This window comes from Dermacentor silvarum, chromosome 11 (assembly GCF_013339745.2).
Source record: "Dermacentor silvarum isolate Dsil-2018 chromosome 11, BIME_Dsil_1.4, whole genome shotgun sequence".
Lineage (NCBI taxonomy): Eukaryota > Metazoa > Arthropoda > Arachnida > Ixodida > Ixodidae > Dermacentor > Dermacentor silvarum.
This window is the reverse complement of record NC_051164.1, coordinates 106,331,323-106,357,338: the sequence shown is the minus strand read 5'-3', so window position 1 is coordinate 106,357,338 and position 26,016 is coordinate 106,331,323. Positions and strand designations below refer to the sequence as shown.

Sequence of the window (26,016 nt, the reverse complement as noted above, 5' to 3'; positions counted from 1 at the left end):
CGCGTTTATTGACGCGTGTTGAGGGATCCCAATCTTCGGGCACTCTAAACGAAAGAAAAATAATTGATCCGAACCACTTTCGCCGAACTGTTTCGATTCAACCCGAGTACGCGAGAATTTCGCTGCGTTCCGCGTTCCGTAGCTGGTATTGCTAACCCGCATGGTAACACTGACTGGTATGGTGACGCGCACTCGTATATTCTCGCATACTGCCAGCTGCTCGCTCAAGTGCAGACTCGCACGCCTAATTAAGCTGCAAATGCTGCTCGAATGTATACCTTAGAACGACTGAAAGTCGAGCAAGTTGGTGTACGCGTATTCGTGGTATACGGGAAGACAGGCGTGTGCAAACACGGACATCCTGCCGTTCCGTATCGAGTTTACAGCCACCATAAATTGAAACACGAACGGGAAATAACTGGTCAGAATGCATGCTGGGAGTAATTGCACGCTTGTGCGACGTGTTATAGATATGTAGCCTGTTTCTATACATGGAGTACTCCCAAACGCACGTTTGGAATCTAAATCACCGGGGTCTGAATTAAGTCACTGTTACAAACGCAGGCCAACCTGGAAGCTGAACAACGCGTTGGGACATAGTTTCGAAATCATTTGATCGTGCTTGAATTTATGCTGATAGTACCTATTTTCTCATCTGTGTTAAACTCTGTGCTAAGGTTGCAGTGTAATTGATAGGCGGTTGGGACCAGGGCTAAGTTTCAGAGGAAGCGAAACAGTTGCGAGGTAGACCGTTTATTACTCCCACGAGACGCAGCGCCTATACTTGCAGCTTAAGCATACTGTTCAATGTCGCACTGAAGTCGACGTTCCACCTAATGCAACGTTGTGAAGCGCGCCGCTGCAAGTATATATTATCTCGCCCAATTCTATTTTTTTTAACTACGGTTGGTTCTCTCCAACTTGCATTAAAAATGTCTGTAGTAATTGTAGAGAGAAAGGTACTAAAGCGTTCTCGTCAGTGTCTCTCGTTATACTTGCGCACATCGGCGTGAAAAATGACAATAAATGGTTAATGCCAAGTAGACTCCCTAATGACATTATTTTCGGAGCGTCTGTCATAAGTGCAAATTTCATTTCATTTGGCACGATGACGACAGCTGTCCTCTGAAACAATTTTTGCTGCTACTTTAACTGTAGGCATGCCTATGCGACTTGAAGCTCTATTTACCAATATTTCATTTGTAATGGTACCTGATATACAGTTATATGTGGTGTGCCTGGCTTGTCATTGACAACGCATCATTTGAAGCGTTCCTTACGATCAGCCGATCGTATACAGAGGGTGACATCATCATCAGCCTATATTTATGTCCAATGCAGGACGAAGGCCTCTCCCTGCGATCTCCAATTACCCCTGTCTTGCGCTAGCTGATTCCAACTTGCGCCTGCAAATTTCCTAATTTCATCGCCCCACCTAGTTTTCTGCCGTCCTCGACTGCGCTGCGCATCCCTTACCTTGGTATCCATTCTGTAATTCTTATGGTCCACCAGTTATCTATCCTTCGCATTACATGGCCTACCCAGCTCCATTTCTTTCTCTTAATGTCAATTACAATATCGGCTATCCCCGTTTGCTCTCTTATCCACACCGCTCTTACCTTGTCTCTTAATGTTAGGCCTAACATTTTTCGTTCCATCGCTCTTTGTGCGGTCCTTAACTTGTTCTTGAGATTCATTAATTGTTAACCTCCAAGTTTCTGCCCCATATGTTAACACCTGTAGAATGCAATGATTGTACACTTTTATTTTCAACGGCAGTGGTAAGCTCCCAGTCAGGATTTGGCAATGCCTGCCGTATGCACTCCAACCCAATTTTATTCTGCAAATTTCCTTCTCACGGCATAGGGTCGATCTAATGATATTCTTCGAACAGCATGTGAACAGGACGAGTGAAGAGCACAGGACAGCGTTCTGTTCTGTGCTCTTCACTCGTCCCGTGCCGCGCTGTTTCTGTATTTTTCTAATTACGCATTTCTAGACCGATTGAGTCGTAGCGAACGCACTAAATACCCAATGAAATTAAGGCAAATGACATAAGTTCGCCCACTTCTGCACCACTCGGATCGAATGGCATTAGAATGAAAAGTATCAGCTAATTAGTGCAATGTTGTCTGTGTAGGGGCGGAAGCAGGAGTCATGGGCTGAGGCTGCATATAGCATCACCATTTTTTAACTAGAAGCACCAATAATACCCATATACTTTAACGAGACTTTGTGTGCCTTTCTTTGGCTCTTTGCCCAAATTAACCTTAGCTAAAATAGAATCATCTGTTCGGCGCAGGGTTTAGCTCTTAGTCCGCCAACAATTCTCCGCTGGCTCTTGACCCGAGGGCAAATTTGTGCCACCGCTCAAAATAAGAAACGTTACCTATGGGTCTCACTGGGTGAATCCCTTCGCTTTCCATTAGGATGTGCCGAGTGGTATCCGGATTTTTTGCTGCAGCGTACACATGCCTCATCTAGTTCTGAATATTTGCTCCGGTATGTTTTTGTCCTTAGACATACCAGCTCGAGCCTCAAACAGCAAGGTACTGCCCTTCGTGTTATCGTGCATACTTTCCCTTCTAACTTATTTCTTCCCATTCTTGTAAATATCCATGCTCCTTTATGTTTACATTCTTTGCATCCACTTCGCTGTCTCCGTTTCTCTCACTTTCTTTCTGATGACTCCTGGTTGTCTATTTACACTTTCAATTACCCCGTACTTGGTTGCCAACTTTCTTGACCTCTTCCTCCATTCTGTGTCCACGCTTTTCAGGTACAGATGATGGTATAGATGTGCCCCCCTATGTTCGAAGACGGCGGAACCTTCCGTCTCGGTCCGCTCGGCCGAACCCGTCCTGCGCCCAAGGAAAGCGCAGTGCGCGCTAGGGGCGATTTTCGTCGTTGCGTGGCGGCGCCGGCGCGGGCCACGTAGCGTGACGCGACCCTTCTTTAACTTCGGCGTGTGTGCGTCCGAGCCAGAGGAAAAAATAGACGCGCGCCCCTCGTTTGGCCGCGCGGTGTTTCTTTGCCTTTCTCGGGTGTTTCTCTCTCTCTCTCTCTCTCAGCCTAGTGGGAGAGAGAGAGAGTACGACAAAAGGCAGGCGCACCTGTCGGCCCATTTAGCGCGAAGAATGCCCGACGGCGAGCCCCTCTCTCGCGGCGAACAACGACCGTTGCAGCCGTTGGGAGGGTTCGTCGCCTCTTTTGAAGCCCGCGGTGTGGCGGCCTTGCCGAGGGCCGGACCTACTCGGCGGAGGAGAAGGCCGACTCGGCATTAGAATTCTCGAAGTACTAGAAGACCCGTTAATCGGGTCGAAACGAAAAATTGAGTCGCTTAAGTATCCTTACTTGATTTGAATGCGAAAGCATTGTGACTTCGAAATTGGTTACGTCCGTTATAAATGACGTCACACATTGTCACGTGTCCTTCACAACTCTACCTTATTCCACCTTGCTCTAATTTTTACCATATTTAATCCACTTTAATCGACCTTAATCCACTTTACTCCACCTTCATGCACTTTACTCCACCTCCATGCACTTTACTCCACCTCCATGCACTTTACTCCACCTCCATGCACTTTACTCCACCTTCATGCACTTTACTCCACCTTCATGCACTTTACTCCACCTTCATGCACTTTACTCCACCTCCATGCACTTTACTCCACCTCCATGCACTTTACTCCACCTCCATGCACTTTACTCCACCTTCATGCACACCCGCCGTGGTTGCTCAGCGGCTATGGTGTTGGGCTGCTGAGCACGAGGTCGCGGGATCGAATCGCGGCCGCATTTAGATGGGGGCGAAATGCGAAAACACCCGTGTACTTAGATTTATAGGTGCACGTTAAAGAACCCCAGGTGGTCCAAATTTCCGGAGTCCCCCACTATGGCGTGCCTCATAATCACATAGGGGTTTTGGCACGTAAAGCCCCATAATTTAATTTTTTTAACCTCCATGCACTTTACTCCACCTCCATGCACTTTACTCCACCTCCATGCGCCTTACTCCACCTCCATGCGCCTTACTCCACCTCCATGCGCTTTACTCCACCTCCATGCGCTTTACTCCACCTCCATGCGCTTTACTCCACCTCCATGCGCTTTACTCCACATTCATGCACTTTACTCCACATTCATTCACCTTATTCACATTATTTACACATAATTACTATTAACGTTTTCATACCATTTGTTATCTTTTGTATTAGTACTGACGTCATACAAGACGCTGATGACGTCACATTGATTTTTGGTATCACTCGTTGCGGAGAACAACGCCGGCTTTTCTGCCTCATGGGACATATAATGCTATGACATTAATTACTATGTCTAGCAGTTAAGCGTGCCAGAGATGCTCATCTGCCAAAGTTGACAAAAGTGGTCTAAATTTTCCCGATGGCCAGTACTAGTGTCAAGCTGGGCTAGTTAATGATTCCGTAATGAGAAAAAAATAGCGCGAAAGACGTGGTCAAGAACTAGAAGACGACGACGCGAAGTGCTTACTTGCGACTAAATACAAGGTCTTGCTAAATATTTTATTCCGGAAACAGGTATTGTAAAAGCAGTGACGTCGATCGGCTTCCCGGTATCGGGTGCGGCTGCTGGACTTGTCAACCCCTATTACCCGTTAAGAATAGGAGGGAGTGGCACTCCCTTTTATTCTTAACGCACATTTTGTATACTGAATGTGAAATAACTTAAAATGGGGCAACGCTCCTATTTTTGCCCCTAAATTGAGTTGTGTAGAAACAACACATTATAAGCGTTCTAGAAATTGTACCGCTATAGACACTGCACACTTAAGCCCACAATGAGCAGCTAAAGTATTATACACAATCTAAACAATGCCCTGCACGATACAAACAGTGCTTGTAGCAATATATAATTATTGTTCCTTATATTCGGAAACCGTTCTTTTTCCCCGAAATCATTTATGAAAAGTAAAATATTGAGCGAGAACTTATAACGGAGCTTAGTACACCTCGGCTGTACTTAAGGCATAAAGAACAAAATTGAGCTCTCGCGTAAATACATTGAAAACATTGCCTCCTAAGCTTGTCCGTTCAACTAGAAAAATCGCATGGATATGCATTGCCGCAGTAACGCCGCCGTTCAGCGGGCTGCACTGCACCCCTTCAGCTGGTCGCATCCACTTCACGCCTTCGCCAGAGACGGTCATGTGTCGGCAAATATAGAGCGGCAAGTTGAGCTACTTGGTGGATGTTCATCTGGTAAAAGGGGATCCTGCACTAGAAACACACGAACATGTCAGTGTGTTTCTACTTCTAAGACCATGTCCGTGTGTTTCTAGCGCAGTATCCCCCTTTTAAAGAAGGTCGGCAAATATGTGAAGTGTGTGCTATACAGCAAGTAGACAGGGTGTCCCAACTATATCATGCACCAATATTTAAAAATACGGCAATTTTGCGCGTATTTACGGGCTTCTTTCACGCTCGGAAAAACTTTTATGTAGCACGTATTGAGCAGTATAATATTTGAGAAGTTGATTAATAATCAAAACTGATTATGTAATTAGACGGAAGGCAAAAAGTAATTTGAATGTCTGAGTATTTGCATATTTATAAAGTTTGGTGGGGGCATGATAGTGGGGACACCCTGTACAATGCTAGGGTAGCTAGAATAATAATGCCCTTCGTTTGCTGTTTTCTGCTGTGCGCTCTGCGTCGCTAACGATTACGACAGGGAATATTCCACAGAGAGAGCTCCTCTTCGTGAACTGTCTTCGTGTGCACCTTGTTTTGTTCAGTGTAAACTGAAGCAATATCCTTTGTCGTACGATGAATCAGTTGCTGTCGGCTTCCTGTTTTTTTTTTTTTTTTTTTTTTTTTTTTTTTTCACTTTGGCCTCGTGTGCATGGAACATCGTCCATTGTTCCTTTGTTCCTGCGTCTGTTACCTGCCCAGCTGCCCGCCTTCCTGGCGGCTTACTTCCCCCTCGGTCCGCTTTCTGCAGCATCGTCCGTGTTGCTCACTTTCTCAGACCCGGCAGTTCAGACGGACTCGCACCACTTCCGTCCGGCGACGACGATTTGTATTCGAACTGCAGAAGCGCGTTGCAGCCGTGTGTTGCAAATATTTGTGGATGTCGCTGCCTTACGTCATGACAACCGTAGGCCAACCGAAAGACTAGATTTAGCGAATTACCTTTCAGTCATTAAACTAAGGGAAACCTTCAGCATAAATTCGGTAGATTCATTCATTCATTCATTCATTCATTCAAAGAGAATTTAAAGGGACGCAATTAAGGAGAGAACGCGCCTACGGCTGTAGATATAAACTCGTAACTTACGCATCACAGACGTCATAAGTACGTCACTCCATTTTACGGAAACGGCAGGTGCAGGCCTGCGTACGGCGGCAGAACTAATCAATACGAAACGTTATACTTGTTCAGTTTCGAAACCTGCGTTGAAACCTGCGCGTCACCGCCCGTATTCGCAGAGCTGTCTTCGTGTGCTTGCATCGCGACCCTCAAGATGTGTCCTTGGCGGACCGGTCCACGTGGGACGTGTCAAGCAATTAACTCTTCGATGTGCTGAAACGTGAGCGTCGTACTGTGCGATTTCGCCATTGGCACGCTGTCGCCTCACGGTGGCATGCACGTCGACGCGTCACGTGTGTCCCGTTAGGACGCTGCAAAACCAAGGGCATGCGCGGAGCTCCTTTCCGATTGATTAGCGTCGCTTTGGACATTGCGGTTTTCGAGGTGTTAAGACAAACGCCGCCGCGCGCAAGACAGGTGACGCGCGGCGTCAGCGGAACGCACGAGGAGCGCTTGCGTAGTACCCTCGAAGGCGTGACGTACTCCTTTTCCCACACCTGCGGTGAATCTCACTCGACATTTTTTTTTTTTCGAAGTAACGCGTTCGCGGCCGCGCGTGATAAAGCTCGCAACGCGGTCACGCGCCCTCCCCGATCGAACGCTATGGGCGCGTTAAAGCAGCGCTGCTGGCGCGAGCGCGAGACACCAACTGTTGCGATGTCGTACGTTGCTCGCGCTGTATATGTGCACGGCGACCTCGGCGGAAGGGAGCAACCGCCGGAAGTTGAGGCTCCTGCGGGGTCGACCTTAGCGTTAATAGAAAGAAGATAAAGAAAATACGGAAATTAAAGTGGTAGGTACCTGTTTGGCGGAGCGCGGATTGTTTTTGGTTCTGTAAGAGCGCGAGAATATACAGGGACACTCCCGCCTGAATATTCTCTGCGTCATTGCGTTTTAACGGGCAATTCGATCGGGCTGGTTGGTGCGATTCCAGAAAGAGGAACACGCATAGACGTTACGTGTGGCGTTTGTGAGGCAAAGTGCGTATCACTTGAAGCTACACCAAGCTTTGAACCGAGCTACATTACTTTACAAGTATAACGAGAACTGGGCGAGCTGGAATATTTTAGTGATCTGTCAGCGCGACAACTAGACAAAGAATCTCACAGTACTTCTTTGCGATAATCTATATGCACAGGAGTTATCAAAATGCGGTCTGGAAGATATGTAAATCTGCACCTTTTCGCATCTCGTTTTAGCGCTGTCCTTCGTATTGACTCCAGCTAGCTAACCTTGTCAATTTCGCGCTGCATGTTATATCTGCGTATATGGCTCGGCTGTCGTGATTGACCATCGGTGTAAAGGCGGCGCATCGCTATTTGTTTTTCAGAAACGGGGGAAGGCGGTCATCGCGCGATCGGCCAAGTTCCAATCAGCTGCAGTGCTTTGATGAAAAGCACTTCTCGAATCTCTGCTGCGTCTTTGCGCTTGCTGTCGGGTGAATGACGGAAATATACGAAACTTCGCATCGCGATAGCAGCAACGTAGGGGTTCCTATAGCGTTGCACGCCGTCTGTGTTGTGGTTTCGGTTCTGGTTTCGTTTTCTTTTCTCGGCGCGGCGCGGCCGCTTCGCGCGCGCAGTTATGGCGCGTTGCCCTGAGGATGAGGAGGTGAAGCGCCAACCCGTTTTGTATGATGTTTGTGTTCGCCGCTTCCTCCTCGCCGCTCCGTTTTCAGCTTCCGATAGAGTGCAGTGTCGTGGAAGTTGGAGGCTAGCACTCGGCTCAATCGGGAGTGCAGAATGTAGCAGGAAGCCGGGTGGGTTCCTCCGCGACATCTCACGACCGTGATGACGCCGTTAGTCTGTTCCGTTGTGACGTAGGGACACTCGAGAAACACCGAATCTGTTTAACCTGCTAAAGGATTCGACTTGTCGCTTAAAAAATGTCGAACGCACTGTAACACTCTAGCGAGAAATCCTATACATTGCCATGGAAAGAATTCGTTTCATTCGAACGTGAAAGCATGCTGTTTCGGTTAATTCGACCCCACCGGCGCTACTAAACCGATAGAATTACTAAAACCTTGAAAGCACAACAAATTGAGCAGACGGCACTACTGCTTTTCTAGGCGTAAACCTTGTTTTTATCTTTCAGTGCCTGGACGCCCCTTGCGCCCGTGAAGCCATCTGTCCCCGCTTGTGTAGTGTCATGTCACGCCCACGTTGTACGGTGTCGTGTGGCCATTACACAGCAGTATCTATATGCAGATCGAGAAATTCGCCTAGTGTATCTTTCTCGATCTTGAGAAAGATGTCAGTTCGTTCGAGTTTGCCGCCGTTTGTTTATTCAACCTTTCGGATAACTCGACCAGGGCTAGCGCTCCCGCGAGGGTCGAATTAGTGCACGTCGTGAGTCAGTGTTTAATAAACAAAACATGGCGGCGTTTCTTGCGCAGCTATACTAAAAACTCCGCGTACGTACGCGCTCTTTGAACTTCGCACTCTTTTCGGCAGCGCACTGTTATCCGGCTCTGCACCACCCCTCGCATGTCACGCAGCGCTGCACAGTATTTGACGTAGTACCTCCCCGGGCTTTACGAGCTGCTGGTCGCACGTCCGGTCTGACGGGTTCTCGGCGCGCCGCGAGTGTGTGTACCGCGGTGCGGTGCGGTGCGGGGCTCGGGTGTTTATAACGCCGCGCGCCGAACAGCGGCTCGCTTGCCCAACAGTCGAGCCGAGGGGAGGAAGTGATTAGCATTTTGTTGGTTTCGTTCTCGCTCCCCCGCCTTGCAACAGCCTTGCCCCGAGCTTATCCGATGCGTGTGTTATAAACGCCAGTGGATTCCTTCCTGCCTGCGACGCGTGGTTGTTTGCATCGCAAAGCCGTGCCGGCTTGCCGGCCACCCCTTCGTGTTTAGCGATTTCCCGCCCTCCAGGTCTTGCCGCTTTCCGATGGCGCCCCGTCGGTTACTGGAAACCCGACTCTCACTCGCTGAAGGCAGTGCTTAAGGTCAGGGGGAAAAAAAACTTACTAGAACATCGTTTTATGCGTTGAAGCGCAAAAGTAACTGGAACGCCAATGCATTTCTTCGCAAAGTTCGGGAATTAATATCCCGAAACTGGTGTCATTCTGAGAATTCGTTCCAAGTGGATCCGCCTTGCGAAATCCACGGATAGAATTTGTAAATTGCAATATGCGCCGCAGGGTAACTAGTTAAAAACTAGATTATTGCCGATCTGTCGTAGAGGCCGGTTGCTGTGAATATGTGAGCCAAATATTACTGCACTGCATGTAGCAGCGAATTTAGTCTCCTGTCGAAAACGGCGAAAAGTCGCTTGCTCTCGCTTCCGGAATGTCGTCGTGTTACGTCCCCAATGTCGTCGTCTTACGTCATCGAAAGCAGCTGGCCCATCAACGCTATTGGCTGATTTCGTGATCGCGAGAGCATTCTCAGTAATGCAAAATTGCTCACATTTAGTTAAATTAATGAAAAAATGTATGTCTGCGATTTCAAAATACAGCAAAATCATTTCATATTTGCAATGCGCGTAGCTGCGTCAGTTGTGCGTTGTCTACCGCGGCCTCCACGGGTTATCACGACGAGCGCTTTCGGTTTACTTCGATTCTCCGCTGTGTAGCTTCCAGCATCCTGCGGATATCGGTGCGATAACTCCACTTATAGTTGAACGATTCGAAAAATTTTTGCAGCATGTGATTCGTGAGACGACGTCTTTTAATAGTGAGGCCCTTCTGTGATAAGTTAGAAAAGCGTCTCGGGGTTTCTTTAAAAAAAAAATGTAACCAAAGAAATACTGATGAACGGCTTGGCGACGGAAGGACCTGTCTACAGCAGCACCGCTCGCAGAAAGGAAAGCTGGAGAGCGCCACTTGGCCTGCAGTTTAACGGCCGTCTTGTCCCTCTCGTTCGTGCAAGGATTGTTTTTCATCTGTAGTCCGGGTTAATATAGCTTTAACAAGTGTGAGTGGAAATGACGACGGAAGCATCATCAGTGCGGTTGTCGTCCGGTCGCCGTCCCCTTTGTCGCGCTGACGTCTGACTTTAGCCTGAGCCAACTGGGTTATATTAGCCCGGATTACACTAATCTAGCCACGCTGTAGGCCTCGTCACGTGACTGTGTTTCGTACGCGGCAACGCGCACGGCCAGGCAGCGCCGACTGAAGCAGGGGTGCGGGGTGCCCTAAGTATACGCAACTAAAGAAAGTGTAATAAAGAACTAAAAGCAGGGAAATAAGCGACGTCGTGAATTCGTGTGTAGTCTTCCTTCGTCGGCGGCTCCATTAAATCCGCGCCCTCTGAAGTAACATCCTTCCTGCTCTTGCGAGCCAGCCTTCGCGTAGTCCCCGTAAAACTGTGCAGCATAGGTGGAATCCAGACGGGAGCATAACCCTTTCTTCAGTGTTTGTCATACATATTGGTGGCCATTGGAAATAGTAACGCCACAAGCTACTTGTAACGATGACAAACTGTTTTGTTAGAATCGTTTTCACAAACTTTGTTACAAGCGTTTTGGTCAATCCTCTTATGGTCGGGTGGGGTCAGAATACGTTGTAACTCTGTACCAAGTTATTTTCCTGCCCTTAGGTAAGGATTAATAATAATAATAATAATAATAATAATAATAATAATAATAATAATAATAATAATAATACATGAAAGAATAATAATTGACGCTCAAAAACGCAGTCAAGCCCCTGTCGCATGTTTCTGGGTCATTTGTAATCTCAACGTTCTGTTTAACGCAACTTTCCCTTATAGCAGTCATGTTTTTCACAATATTTGCGCAATCTTTCACACAATTTGCAAAAATGCGTAGGAACACTTGTGACGTTACAAGTTGTTTACGAGGAGTGTGATTCCCTTCTTGATTTACTAGCCTTCTTACAGTTCACTATAGTTGCTAGCAACCTAGCAAGATATTCGACGCTGTCACTCGGTGCCTTACAGTTTAAATACATGCGAAATGAAGGAGGGCTGGCAACCACTGAACCGACCTGAACGCATTCTTTAGCTTCTCCGTGTCGGTTCGGAAGCGTATGTTTGTTCAGCAGTTTTCGCAAGAAAAATAACTTGAAAATGCACGAATAAAAAAAATAATAATGAAGCGCATCTTCTCCCAAATCTGTAACTCAGCACATAAAATAGATTTGGCAGTTCTATTAAGCCGCTCAAATGAGAGCACGTCTGACGTTGACAAATTGAGTATATTCAGGTTACAAAACTCGCGTAAGCGAAGTAATTATTTTATGTAAATCTTCTATGCAGACGTCGTAATAACAGTTGCCATACCCGTCTTCATTGTGGAATTAAAGGTGGCAAATTTATGACTGCCATTTTCAATTTTTTTTTTCGATTTACGAGCAAGAAAGATTTACCTTAACAAAGCGAATCACCAGAATGTATTTTATAGCAGCAATCTTATTCGTATCGGTTCTTCGTTTTCCTCAGCGGTTCTTGCCTGCTGCACGGTATTGTGGAGACAAACGAAAGCCCGCGTCGTGGATGTTACGCAGTCTAGTCGCGGCTGAATGCTGATGCGTTCTGCATGCCCCGGGGAACTTTCTTTCTTTCTGCCTTTTTCCTCAACTCTTTCTGGCGTATACAATTTGTACGATTTATGTCCATTTCGCCGTAAAACCACGTCCCTTCAGTTCCCAGCTCGGTGGAGATGGATTCTACTCTTGCGTCGCACTTGTGCTAGCTGTGCGCCGATGCGTATAGCTTTATTCGGAGCATCGTACAGCGAAAGCTTTCTGGAAATTAAACGCGAAAACGCTCAAAAATAACCGGCCTAATTAGAGGCGTCGCAGTTGACTTAATTTGAGGTCTGTTACGATCGGGCTTTCAAGCCTCGACAAGGAAAAAAAAAAAAAAAAAAAGGAAGTGAGCTGCGCTCACGTTTTCTATAAAATACTTGTCAGCCAGTGGCGTAGCCAGAAATCTTGTTTGGGGGAGGGGGGGGGGGGGGGGAACGCTGCGTGGGCCGGGCTTTCAAGGAGCAAGGTCGGTCAAAATTGGTTACTGATGTCCTGGTAATTTTCGTATTCGCATGATAATTTTGATCATGATGCTGTTACAATAAACGGCAAACATTTCTGCGGTTTTAAAAGCTAATGAACAGTCATACGTTTTCATAATTACGAGTTATGGACCTGAAGGCACAGAGCTATTTACTTGAATTGATTTTTGCTGCTTCGCTGTCTAAAGAACAAACTTCACCCGGCAGGGAAGTTTAGCGAAGCGGTCAATGATTTCGAACACGTTGATGCCGACGTCTCTGTGGGCGTATAAAAGCGCCAGCCTAACCATGCGTTCCTCAGACATTGTAGAGCGCAAGTAGTTTTTTAGTAATCTCATGTTTGAAAATATTTGCTCTGCGCTGGCAGTGGTCAAATCTTCAGCAGTTTGTACACATTTACGTAGAACCTCCAGTCGCAATGAGAGAGGGCATCTATTCCGGTGCGGTGCTAAAACCCAAAAGCACTTCTTCAGCAACATTCCAGCAATATGCGTGGTTTATTGAGCAAGTACGGAAAAGCAGCCTGCGGCGTTTACTTTTGCATCTAGGCTTTCTTTGATAATTTAACCATAAATTTCTATAATTTGGTTTTGTACATCTGGGCTTAAATACGAGGCATTACTGGGGCAGCTTTCCTAATGGTTCTTCAGATATGTAGCAATCAGCTCGCATGCAACGAAGCGCTTTGAAAATACTAGTATTTTCAGCGGGGGCTTTGCTTAAATCCATAGGACCACTGTCCCTATATGGCCACGGAGAGCCAGACTTGGTCGCCTGCAAAAAAGAACTGTCTCCATAATAGGCCGTTAACATTCTTTTGTTTTCTCTTATTTTGCTTTGCCTGCCCTGGTCCAGCTGATCGATCACATTGGGCGCGCTTCCTGAAAATGTTTGGAGAAAATTATCAGCTGCCAGCTGACAGTCACGGTGATATTTAGTATTTTCGTGTATGGAAGATTGCGAGCACGTGCTTCCATTTCTGGAACGGCGTGAATACGGGGGCTCCAGTGCCCGAATGTTGGCCCAAGTTTATAAGAACATTAAACCCATAAAGTTCCAGAATTGACAATCTAAAGCACGCCTTTGGAAATGTCAGTGCACCTTTCGCGTCAAAAGTTTGAGAACTTTATGGGCGTCTTACGCTGGAGTTTGAGGTATGGTAGGGGCGTCTGGTGGCGGCGAGAAAAGTTATCTGGGTAGTTCCAGCTTGGGTTGTATTGAGCCCTGGCTGTGGCGAAGCACGTTTCTAGCCCGAGTTTCGCGTCGATTCGCACTTTTTTTTTTTTTTTTGCCCTGTTGCGAGTGCGAAAAGGCTCGTCACTTCTCACAGACTACGCTGCAAGCTGGCCGCAGCCTAGTTTAACGAAAACGGACTCTCCCTGTGCCGTGGGACGTAATGCTGGAAGCAGAAGACATCGGCGACGCCGATCGGGAGAGACCTAGCTCAGCCTCGAAAAAGCGTCACCGTCGTTTGCTGCGTCGTTAGCTTTCACGAGCAAGAAGGCCTGAACCCCAACATAGATTCTACCGTTTTTCGTGAAGGCATCACGAAGCGGAGCGTCGGGCGCGCTGGAAAACTTCACTGCCCCACTACGAGCAGCACAGGTTTGAGAGTTAAATGTTATCATCCTTCACCTCAAGCCAGCACGTTGAGGTAGCGCAGCAAGGCAGTATTGATTACAGCACATCGATGTTCGAGCGCTGTCATTAAAAGCTACATCAAGCGAACAGCGCACGAGCTCGCGCTGCAGCGCGATTCACACGTAGTACGTTACTGCGAGCTCATATGCATTGCATCACTAATGATCAGTTATTTATCAGTTGCTAAAGGGACAGATGGCCGCTATCTACAGCGCATGCATAACTACTTGTCTAGCGGCATGCAGTCAACAAAGATTGCAGGAGGCCCGCCGTTTCGCGGCATGCTGAAAGACCGCTGCCGTCGCGGCGCGTACGATCGTGCGCTCGAGCAGTTCGTACATCGCGGCATGCTTATGTACACAAGATGTTTGCTTATCGCTGCTGTGAGTTCATTTATAGCAAGCATTTTCTCGCGCTGGTACGCCTGAATCTAGCAGCGTGCAACCTTACCTTCGTACGCGACTCGCTTCACTTGTCATTGACACCGCGCTAAAACTACGCCGTTCATTTCTTGAACGGCGTACACGTATTCGGCGTTGCACAATTTCTTGCCTATACGCAGCGTGCCACCCCTGAAAAAAATCTTAGGCGCCAGCTATTCACTGCAGGTCGTGGTACAACACAACCGAAAGTAGCGGGTCTGTATTGTAAACGTGCTTTCCGAAGCAGGCGACCGAGCTTGGTTCAGGACAGAGGGTGCTCTTTAGCACCATTTTCGCAGCGCCCCCTGGGCAACGCAGGAGCCCCATACCCACAAAGTCTCGGAATTGAAATCCTTGCCCTCCGTAGATTCCACGGCCGCTGCGAGATGCCGCGTCGCGCCCGCTCGCTATCGAAAAGCCCTTGAAAGTTTGTGCTCGGATTGGGCTCCTGCGTTATGCGACTCCAGGTGCACGATCGTTGCCACGAAATCCAGCCCGAGTTCGCAATGTTCGTGCCGAAATGTCTTTTCGAGCGTGAAACAGACGTTGTATACAAAATCCAGAATGATGCCCGGCGCCGGTGGTGGTTTTGGTCGGCGGTGCATGACAGCACGGGGGCGAAAAAAATTCGAGGGGAGGGGGAGGGGTTTAAGCCCCATCAGCTCCCCCCCCCCCCCCCCCCCCCCGGCTACGCCCCTGTTGTCAGCGCATTTTCTGTGCCGCGTACGGGTGCGTTAGTATCCAAATATCGTGACGCTTCTAACGCTAAGGCTCAACCCTAGCGAGTTCCGAATACATTCTTTTGCGCAGTAGTGACCCAAAGCGAGCGAAAATGCAAGTTGGCGCCAAATCCAAGAAAGGAAACTGCCTTTCACTTTCTTGACAAGTAATCAACCTTAATAAAAATGAAGCGGTCTTGTATAAATACGTTACTTGTAGTACAACCTGGCTTAGCGTCGCCCTTTAGTGTCCCTTTAAGCGGCTTTCCAATCGCTTATGCATTCGCGAACCGTTGGGCGCGGCTAATCGTGCGCGTCATGATCGCACGCGAATCGAATACTCGCGCGCGCGTGCGTGCACTCGTGCGTACTTGCTTGTTTGAAGCGTTCAGCTTGCATGCTCTTCTTTATTATTTTTCCCCTTGCTCATAGCGTCTAATTCTGATCGCTTGCCGATCCCTCCGCGCCGCTCGCATCGGCAGCGTCGGGACCGCGCGAAGCTTGCGATCGTGAGAACCCGCGCGCACGCTTCAGGCGCACGCGTTTCGTTATATGCAGGCTCGTTCCGTGAAGTTCCTCGATCCGTGGCCACACAGAGAGACCTCAAAGGCGCGGGTCAGGCACGTTCGGTGCCTAGCCTAGCCCGGCGCGCTCCACTCCCATGTCAGCTTCCTCTCTCGTCTTCATTTCTTCGATCGAGCTTGCTTGTTCTGCGAGCTGAGCGGAGGCGGGTGTCTGCGACGCGTAATCCCCGCACCTGCGCGGCGTCAGCCTTGTTTGCTCTTCGACTTTCCTGCTGGCTTCTTGCGGGGGATGCCTGCGTTCGGTTCGACGAGGTGTACGTCCACTTGTGGCTTTTGAGGTGGACGCGATCGCAGCTGCTGTCCTGGTTTGCCTTGCACTTGACGTGGCAGTTGTCTTGACGGACGAGCGCGCATCGGAATGGGTTCCGAGAAACGGCGCGTCGGGATCGTTGCGTAGAAGTACTCGTTGCTGAGAGTGGGACGGGAGGATTACTGCAGTATATTAAACTGGCGCTGCAGAATTGAATTTTGTGTACTTCGCAAGCAGCATCTGTCAAACCGACGTAGTGGCCTTGCTGCAAAAGATTACACAAACTGTTGCCATGGTTCACTTTAACCCTGTGATGCCCTAATAGTACCACATTCAAGGAAAATTACATGTTCACCATTATTTCTGGCCTTCGTTAGTATAGTAATTGGTGATTAGTTTGCTGAACTATACAAGTGACACTCACTTCAGCACATCGAAAGTGCTCCTATATGCAATGCGTCATGTTCTCCAATCTTAAATGAACATTTTGAGGTGTTAAATTCAGATGATTATTTATAACACAGGGTTAATAAACAGGCATATGTAGAAAATGCATTGCGATATGAATTACAAAGCAGTGAGAACTCATGTTACATGTCTAGTCATGTAACCTCTAATCATTAGTTGGTTAACATGGACACACCAAGAATCTTGCGTAGAATATAATTTGTTCTGGCATGCTCATGTACAAACTTGTGGCGGTTGGTTGTTGGGGATAAAGCCTAAATAAGCCGTTGTACTGCCTTGGCATCTTACGTTTAAAATTTATATCATTGATAACAGTGAGATCTACAGTGAGCTATCTGCATGGATTCCCACAGAATCTACTGTTAACAACTTCACAAACTCTGGGCTGGTTCTGCTTTTACAGCTATTGTGGGTTCCTCTTTGCACCCAAAATGATGTTGAGGCAGCATATATCATCAGTGCTATGCTGTTCAGCCTTGACAGCACTACTCGTTAAAAACTCGCTGTAAGAATAGCAGTTTCTTCTGTTTATTAATTACGTAGCAAGCCATTCTAAGACACAAGAATATTTTCTGATATGACACTATAGGGTGCTCTTAAATGTAAGCCTAATTCAGAGATCTTTTGCTTGGCCGCTTTCTAGTGGCTTTTGTAAAAGCAAGGGCTGACAAGTGCTTCCTCTTGTCTTTCCAGGATACGCCCATTGATCCCTCGGGAAGTGATAGACATGTGTCATGCCTGCACCAGTGTCGCCGCTGGTGAACCTCAAATCTGGGTGGGCAAGGAAAAGGCGTTCACCTTTGATCATGTCTTTGACTGTCCTTCGGAGCAAGAGACCGTCTACAACTCTTGTGTCCGACAACTTATTGATGGGTGAGATGGTTTCTAGTGCATCTTTTACAACAGTGTAAGGGGCTTGTATTGCTTGGTATGGTTACAAAGTTCTTGTGTTTAGGGCCCACGATTGCAGCACTCCATGTTTCTGTAAAAACTTTCGCAGTTGCAGTGAGTGACCAGTGCACTCAAACAATTAAATAAAGGCTATTTGCTTTCACACAGTGATCATGCAGTAGTACCGTACTTGCCTATGCATTTCACATACTGCTTATCCATGCTTTACCATGTCTGTCTGTAGTCATCAGTATATGCAGATGTGATTTTCAATTAATCTTCACTGGCAGTAGAGGTAGTAGTGAATAGAGGTAGTAGGTTCAAACTTATATAGCAGCCATGAGATGGTAAAATCCCAAATGTAGCCATTAACAAAGTTGCAAGGAATCTTGAAGCTTGGGCAGACATGTTTATCTGCACCCAATAAATTTAAACCATGCAGTGTTGGATGCCTCCACAAGTTATTTTTCCTGCACGGGGTTAATGTGCACTATCCCTGTCCCTTAACTACTTCTTTGATAAAAAGCAAACAAAAAAACATTGTTCAACGTGGGGCATGTTAATTTGTGTGTGCTGGCACACATTGCACCAATTGGTCTTTCCTGGCAGTCTTCAAGTAACTTCCTTGCTGCGACGACGGACTGTTCACGTTGCAGCTAATCAGTGCCCTCCTGGTAGTCAGTTTCCTTTTAATATAAAATTTGGCAGAAATACTTCAAGGAAGGTGTATTTGGTAAATGAATTTAATTAAAGTCAAATTGTAATTAATATAAAATTGCAGGCTGCATTGAAATTACAGATTCTTTTATGTGAGCTCAATATAAACTGGTTTGGCCATGACAACCTATTCATACTTTTGCAGATTCAACCGTATGGTAATCATGTACTTGAATTTGAAAATTTGATTGACAATTTTAACAGATGTGGAGCAAGCAATAAAGGTTTTGAATTATTTGCTATGAAGCGTGCCCTGTTTAGTTTTTCTGAATGATGTAACAAAATTTGCAAAGTGTTCTTTACCTCTGTGCTTCACGAGTCCTCTTTTGCCCGTTACCTTTCAGATGCTTCGAAGGATACAACGCTACAGTACTTGCCTATGGCCAGGTAACCAGTTATGTTTCCCTTGTCTTGATTTTTTTCCTTTGTTCTCTGTTGTCCTGGTTTGGCACACAATTTCTCGCGCTAAATTAAAATTTTATTGGTAGTAGGTTATGTTTTTGTTAAGCAAGAGTTGGTGCACATACTTGTACATGAGAAGCCAGTTGATGCATATTTCATGGGACTGTGAAAAAGGATACAAGAGCTGGAAAGACGTAAAAGTTGTCGAGCCATAAAGCTATGGGCTTTGCACTGATACTGTGTGCATGCAGTGTAGCGGTTGGGAAAACGTGACGAATGGAAATGTGTCAATGATGAACTACAGCAAACTAGTAGGAGGACTTGTACATGCAAGAACTGTGCTTGCATTCTGTCCAGTTACAGAAACCATTTCATTTTGAGGAACTGAAAACACACATTTAACACTTTATGGATGAGACATAGAGATACCCAAAGCTGTGTGCTATGCTAAATGTACTCACTTATTCACTCAGGAAATTGTTGTTGCTTGGGGGAGATATAGAACAAAATCCGGGTCCTGATTTGGCGCAAATCGCTAAACACCTTAAGGAAATTGCTTCGGATATTAAAGAAATCAAGGAAACTCGTCTGGTAGACATTGAGAAGAAATTAGATACAATTTCCGCTCTCGAAGAAAGGGTAACATCATTTCAGGATCAGATTAACTGCATGCAAAACGTAATTCAAGCACTTGATCGTTTACGGACTTGCAGAAGACGAAACAAACACAGCACTTGAAACTGCGGTAAATAAAGGCATTTTTCAGGATGTCCTTGAACTTGACAGCGTTCAAATCGTGCGTATACATAGACTAGGCAAGCGACGACCTGACTCGACGAGACCTGTGATTCTCAAACTCTTAGATACAAGAAGTAAAAATGCAATACTGAAAAGCGGTTTTAAACTAAAGGGCACGTATCTTTCCATAGGTGAAGATTTTTCACAACGAATTCGTGACATCAGAAAGAAATTGTGGGCTAGTGCGAAATTGAACCGCGACAAGAAAGATAAAGTTTCACTAGCATTCGATAAACTATATATTAACAACGTGCCTTTTCTCTGGGACCATGGTTTGAATGATAAAGTTCCGTTGCGAAAAAACGGCAAAATGACTCCACGCGCAGAATCAAAGCAAAAGTTCAGATACCAGGGTGATAATATAAGCCCTTCCACTTCCTCTAAACATGTACATCCATCTCGTAAAGCTACTCGTAATACCCACAATGCAACGAAACGTACGGATAAGAACTTAAGAATCCTAAATATAAACGCACGAAGCATTCTAAATAAAAAGGATTCTATTGAGGCTGCACTACTCGAATACGACCCACACATTACAGTAATCACTGAAACGTGGTTACGAAATGAAATAAGTGATGATTTAGTTTTTCCGCCGAGTTACAGTGTCTTTCGTAAGGACCGGACAAGTAAGGGTGGAGGTGTTGCTATTCTTATCAAGCCGTCAATACAAGCGATTGCTTTAGCAGATGTCACTGAGCTTGAGTGTTTGTGCATTAAAATAACTTGTTGGGATCACTGCTTTGTGCTATATGCATGCTACAGGCCACCAGACGCTGCGCCTGAATATTTGCTAAAATTGCAAGAACACATGATACAATTTCAGAATTAAAAAGCTCTTTCTTATAGGTGATTTTAACTTGCCAAATGTTGATTGGGAACTCGTTCAGGCAAGCCACAAATCGAACAAAAATGCTAACTTCGTCTTTGACATCATGCTTACTCATGATCTAGTTTAAGTGGTCAAACAGCCTACTCGTGAACAAGGTTCGTCTCGTGCAATATTGGACCTAGTGTTTCTAAGCCGTGATTTTTATGAATATACTGTTTTAATTGAAAAAGGCCTGTCTGATCATCATCTTGTAAGTGTTACTATTCCTCTAATCAACTGTGTCACTCCCAAACGTGCAACTGTACGAAGCTTCAAGGATTATTCAAGATCTAATGATGCCTCTATTGTAGAATACATGGAAAGTTGTTACACTGATTTTATTGAGCATGACGGTGATGTTGATGTGCTATGGAGCCGATTTACTGAAATGTGCCATCACTGCATAAACATCTTAATAAAACTTGTTGTTGGGCTAGTTGGTACATTCTTCATACAACGATAGGACGCAACACATCAAGGAAAAAATACAGGTGAAAGGAAAGAGCGTCACTCGCAACTAGTTGCGAGTGACGCTCTTGAAACACGACCAATTATCGATCTAAAACGCAAATTTAAATGACTGAAAAAGAGTAACCCACGACCCGCTGTTATTCATGAGCTTAAAATAAATTTGGCACGCACTTTACGCGAATCAAAGGCTTTTTACTTCAAAATAACCCTACCAAACTATCTAAAATATGACCCTACTAAGTTCTGGAACTTCCTAAGCGATGGCAAGAGGCAGGTATCACAGATCTTAATTAACGGAAAAACAGTTACGGATCTGAAAGTCATTGCAGAGCATTTTAACACCTTCTTTCATAGTGTCCTTGCTAAGACAAGTCTCACTACGTCTCATCCAAGAGTGTTTCAACGCACTGACGTTGACTTCATATCATACTCTGGTGTCATTTCAATGATTTTGAACTTGAACACAAAATCATCTTGTGGTCCAGGCAACATACCTAATGTATTTCTTCGGCGCTATGCAGAAATTATTGCTCACTTTGTCATTGTGCTGTTTCGATGTTCACTGTTAACTGCAAAACTACCTAGTGATTGGAAGAGGGCTCGTGTTGTTCCCATCTTTAAGAAAAGCAACCATTTACTCTTAGAAAATTACCGTCCTATCTCATTAACATCACCAATTTCTAAAATGCTTGAACATGTAATATCTAAACGCATTGCGGAATTCCTCGAACAAAACTCTATGCTAACTAACTTTCAGCATGGCTTCAGAAAGGGTTATTCAACCGTAACTCAGTTAGTCACAGTGGTTCATTCATTTGCAGAAGCTCTGGATAAAAATGGTCAAATGGACGTCATATTCCTCGATTTTAGTAAGGCATTTGACAAAGTTATTCATCACAAACTAATTACGAAACTTAAGGACATTAATCTGCCAGATATATTTATTGCATGGATTGAAGACTACTTGACGGAACATGCCCAGTTTGTTTCAGTAGATGGGAACAATTCGAGCTTTCTTCCTGTAACATCAGGCGTGCCCCAGGGCAGTGTTCTGGGGCCATTGTTGTTTTTACTTTACGTAAATGACATTGTTAGTGTAGTACTACCAGGAACTCAAATCAGACTGTTCGCATGAAATTGTTAACGTAGTACTACCAGGAACTCAAATCAGACTGTTCGCGGATGATTGTGTGCTTTTTCGTCAAGTTACTTGTAATAATGATCAACACATAAGCTTAGAAATTCTCCTTCTAACATTAAACTTCTCAGTTACTTTACCTATATGAGACCTAAACTAGAATACTCTTGTGTTGTATGGGACCCCTTCACTAAATCTAACATAAAAAAATCTAACATAAAAAAAATTTGAAGCTGTACAAAGAAAGGCAGTTAGGTTTGTTTATTCTAAATTTAAAAGTACAGACTCACCGTCTGAACTCATGGCTGCTAACAACATTGAAAAACTTGAACAACGACGAAAAAAGAACCGCCTCAACTTTCTTTACCTACTTCTTAATCATAAGTTAGCCCTTGACCCACATGCATATTTATCTCCTCTGTCCACTAGACACACACGATATCACCAAGCTCATTTTTTAACCCCGTACTGTGCTAAAACTAACGCGTTTAAGTTTTCCTTTTTCCAGTGTACTGTGTTAGAATGGAACCGTCTAACTGATCTTAGCCAATTTTCTGTTACTTAGAGCCTTGATACGTACTGTTAATTGGCATTTCCATTTGCGTTATTTTTTCCCATGTTACGTACTGTTAATTGGTGATACGTACTATTAATTCATGTGATGTTTCCATATTACGTAATATTTCTCTATGTTATCTTTTGTGTTTGTACATTTATCCTACCGCTTGTACCTGTCCTGCTTGGACCAATTCTTGGTCTGCAGTATGAAATAAAAAAAAAAAGCTCATATTTTGACAGTGTGCAAAATGTGCCACACATAAGGATGTGCAACGAAAGGAAATATTTTCAGGTGCCTTTTTGGCTATAGGTTTGTTGCCTGTTTGCAACACCAGACAGAGCACTGAAAGTGACATTCACCCGAAGCCACCTATGGCTTCATCTGGAACTTGTGCAGACAGTTCTCGTCGGACTTAAAACAGAGGTGTACACAGCATTAACTGCGTGATGCTGCTGTAGCCGGGGATTTGGCATCGCTCTTTTTCATATGACCTTGCTTTCAAAAGAGTCGTGCACCAAACTTTTGCTTCTGCATGCTCTTCTGCATGCTTATTATTCAATGTTGTCCGAAGACCTTAACCGAAAAACTCCTTACTTGAAACCTCCATTCATCAGCTTTTTGCCCTTTTTTATGTAATAGCATGAATGGTTGCTTTGTTGTATCATGGACTACCATTGCTGAATTTCCTTATGCAGACTGGATCTGGCAAGACATACACAATGGGAACGGGCTATGACCTGCATGTAAATCCTCACGAGCAGGGAATTATACCACGGGCCGTGCAACACCTGTTCGATGGCATCACTGCCCGCCAGCAAGAAGCAAGAGACCAAGGAAACCCTCCTCCAGACTTCAAGGTCAATGTTCAGTTTATGGAGGTGGGTGTTCTTATTCATAACAGGCATTTGGGGGAGTAGACTACAACCAAATAGGCCGTAGCAATTTGTGTCTGTTCCAGCAGCGACAAATGCATCCGCCATGATATCTCTGTAGCTATGGCTTCGCGCTGCTGAGTTCGAGTTCGCGGGTTCAATCCCACCTGCAGCGGCCACATTTGAATGAGGGCGTAATGCATAAACGCCCATGTACTTAGAATTACGCGCACATTAAAAATTCTTAGGTGGTCAAAATAAACCGACTACTCATAATTGGATCATGGTATTGGCTCTTAAAACCCCAAATCTTGTCAACTTTGTCATCATAGTTGATGTCAAGCAATAGCGTGTTTCTTTTAATGACTGCTTTGTGCCTGTCTTATATGTTTATGAGCATGGTAAATTTGCATTGCTTCTTCTTGGTCATCTGCTTTATTTTCATAGCTGTACAACGAGGAGATCTTTGACCTATTGGGCCCTGGCAAAGACACACATGATCCGGTAAGCGACACCTGAGTGTAGTATCTACAAATTCAGGCATGCTGTGTTAAAGATCTAAGTGTTTCACTTATTTCTCATTACTGCTGCATCAGGGTAGGAAGACTGTAAAGATTCACGAAGACTCAAAGGGAGAGATCTACACGGTTGGTGTGACTGTGAAGGCTGTACAGAATGCAGAACAGGTGAGCACTTGTCATTATTCTGTACCTTGTGTTACTATTTGGTGCTTGCTGCTTTCATGGTATTTCATTTCGAACATATCTCAAAACGTGTTCTCTAAAGGAACACTAAAGGAAAATATTAAGTAGAGTTGGATCAATAGATTATTAGTCTAGAAGACCATCATTGCTTTCTGTGTGCCAATATACAATTTTGTTGCGTGACAATTTCCACCTAAGGTCCCCCTGCAGCTCCTCAATATGAACTGTCGGCGCCAAAATGGACTAATTGACATAATATTCACATGACCTCCCTCTATGCATCTCTTTGTGAATCAGCCAGTGCTGACATCGCATGAGAAAGTACCATAGTTCACAACAGGTTGTGCCACGCGGATTTTCCATCTTCGCTATTTTCTTGCTTACAAAAGCTCAGTTCTTGCTACGAATGACGAATCTATAATTAAAGAATCCTAATCTTTCAGTCTTGCTCGACTTAATATCTTTCTTTAGACCCGCCAAGATGGCATGGTGCCTTTGGCGTTGTGCAGCTAAGCTCGAAGTCGCGGGATAATATCCCGGCTGTGGTGGCCGCATTTTGATGTGGGCAAAATGCAAAGGCACATTAAAGAACCCCAGGGTGGTCAAAATTAATACGAATTCCCCCGCTACAGATTGCCTCATAATGTTGTGGTTGTGTTGTGGTCATAATGTTGTGGAGGAACATCAGAATGAGTGCACGTCTGTCTAGCTTCAGTGGAACATAAAAATTCTGTTATTTTCATCGGTGTCCTGGCCATGCGACAGCTTTGGGGCTCCGATGCCAGCTGTGTTGCTGTCTGTTCTTTGGCAATTTCATACCGACCACACTGCCACGCACCACCACTGTGTGAGAACTGTTGCGGTACTCCGCTTAACAGCTCGCTGCAAAAGGATTCCATAGAGGCATGGCAGGGGCAACATTTCATTGCTTGTAAATCTGCTCTCATACAAGACTGAAAAAACTGTTGCTGGAAAAGGATTGTGTGAAACGCCAAACATATTGCATACAATTCTTCAGAGGCATCGGGGCTCTTCTGAGTTGTTCATTCATCTGTAGAATGTTGCTACATATATGAATGCTTTGTTGTGTGCAGGTTATGAAGTGCCTTGAGTCGGGAGCTCTCTCGCGAACAACTGCCAGCACCCAGATGAATGTACAGTCATCTCGATCACATGCCATCTTTACCTTGCACATCAAGCAGCAGAGGGTGGTCCAATTAAATGTGAGTGCTTATTGAGGGCTACCTGAAGGTGTGCTTGTAATGGGGGCTCCCATAAAAGACCACTTCTGGGTCGGCACATTGAGTTTTTCAAACAAGTTTGACTTTTGCCTTCATTTATTTTGTCTAGACCTTCATTACTAGTACCTCACTTTTTCTTTCAAGAAATAATTCCTGTTGTTACCCCTGTATTGACTTCGTCAAGCCCGGCATAAGACAACGGCTGAAGTGAGTGTGCCCAAGGAAGCGCAAAGAGCATCTTGGGCACGTCCACGTCAGGTGCTATCTCTAGCCGGACTTCACGCAGTGCCTTCAAGTTAAGGTGCATTTCTGAGTACAGGGGGTTAGTGTACTTGCAGTGTGTCTGTGTTTAATAGCATTTTGCATGCATGTTATGGAACCACTTGAAATTTTTCTGCTCATCTAAAAATAAACATTTGTTCTTCCACAGGTAGACGATGGCGATGCGGAGGACCAGGAGGCAGACAATGCCCTTGCTAAGGTCAATGGCGAAGGTTCATCAATTAGCGAATTCGAAACCCTTACAGCAAAGTTCCACTTTGTAGATCTAGCTGGCTCAGAACGGCTAAAACGTACCGGTGCCACTGGGGACAGGGCTAAGGAAGGCATCTCCATAAACTGCGGCCTCGTAAGTTTGACTGTCTTATCGTTTCAATGTCCTTGCGTCCTTTCTCTTACTACAAAATAAAGCGTCCATTGGGTTGCCTAACCCGTGTTCTGAAAAAAGCGTGCTGCTGATGGGAGGTTATTTGCTCATTCGGACATTATTTTCTCTGGTAGGGAATTATTATGCAGAGTAGTGTATCTCAAAATTTAGTGTTAAGGGTGATTTGAGACACATTTTTTTTTAGAGACGCAGGTTCGTACAAAACACATGCTCAAGTAGTAACATACAGACTTAAAGTTGTTACATTTGTAGCTCCAAGATTAAAA

At 45.4% G+C, this 26,016-nt stretch overlaps 1 protein-coding gene across 2 annotated transcripts in view; it reads left to right on the top strand.

Annotated features, from left to right (window-relative positions):
* Positions 1-26,016, top strand: part of LOC119432897 (kinesin-like protein KIF21A) — an 84,919-nt gene that overhangs the window by 11,769 nt on the left and 47,134 nt on the right. For both annotated transcript variants that reach the window (XM_049658993.1, XM_037700051.2), the window contains exons 2-8: positions 17,113-17,292; positions 18,372-18,414; positions 22,962-23,144; positions 23,586-23,642; positions 23,735-23,824; positions 24,937-25,065; positions 25,514-25,711. In XM_049658993.1, the coding sequence (XP_049514950.1) occupies positions 17,147-17,292; positions 18,372-18,414; positions 22,962-23,144; positions 23,586-23,642; positions 23,735-23,824; positions 24,937-25,065; positions 25,514-25,711 (846 nt within the window). In that variant the 5' untranslated portion in view covers positions 17,113-17,146. The remainder of the gene's footprint in view (positions 1-17,112; positions 17,293-18,371; positions 18,415-22,961; positions 23,145-23,585; positions 23,643-23,734; positions 23,825-24,936; positions 25,066-25,513; positions 25,712-26,016) is intronic.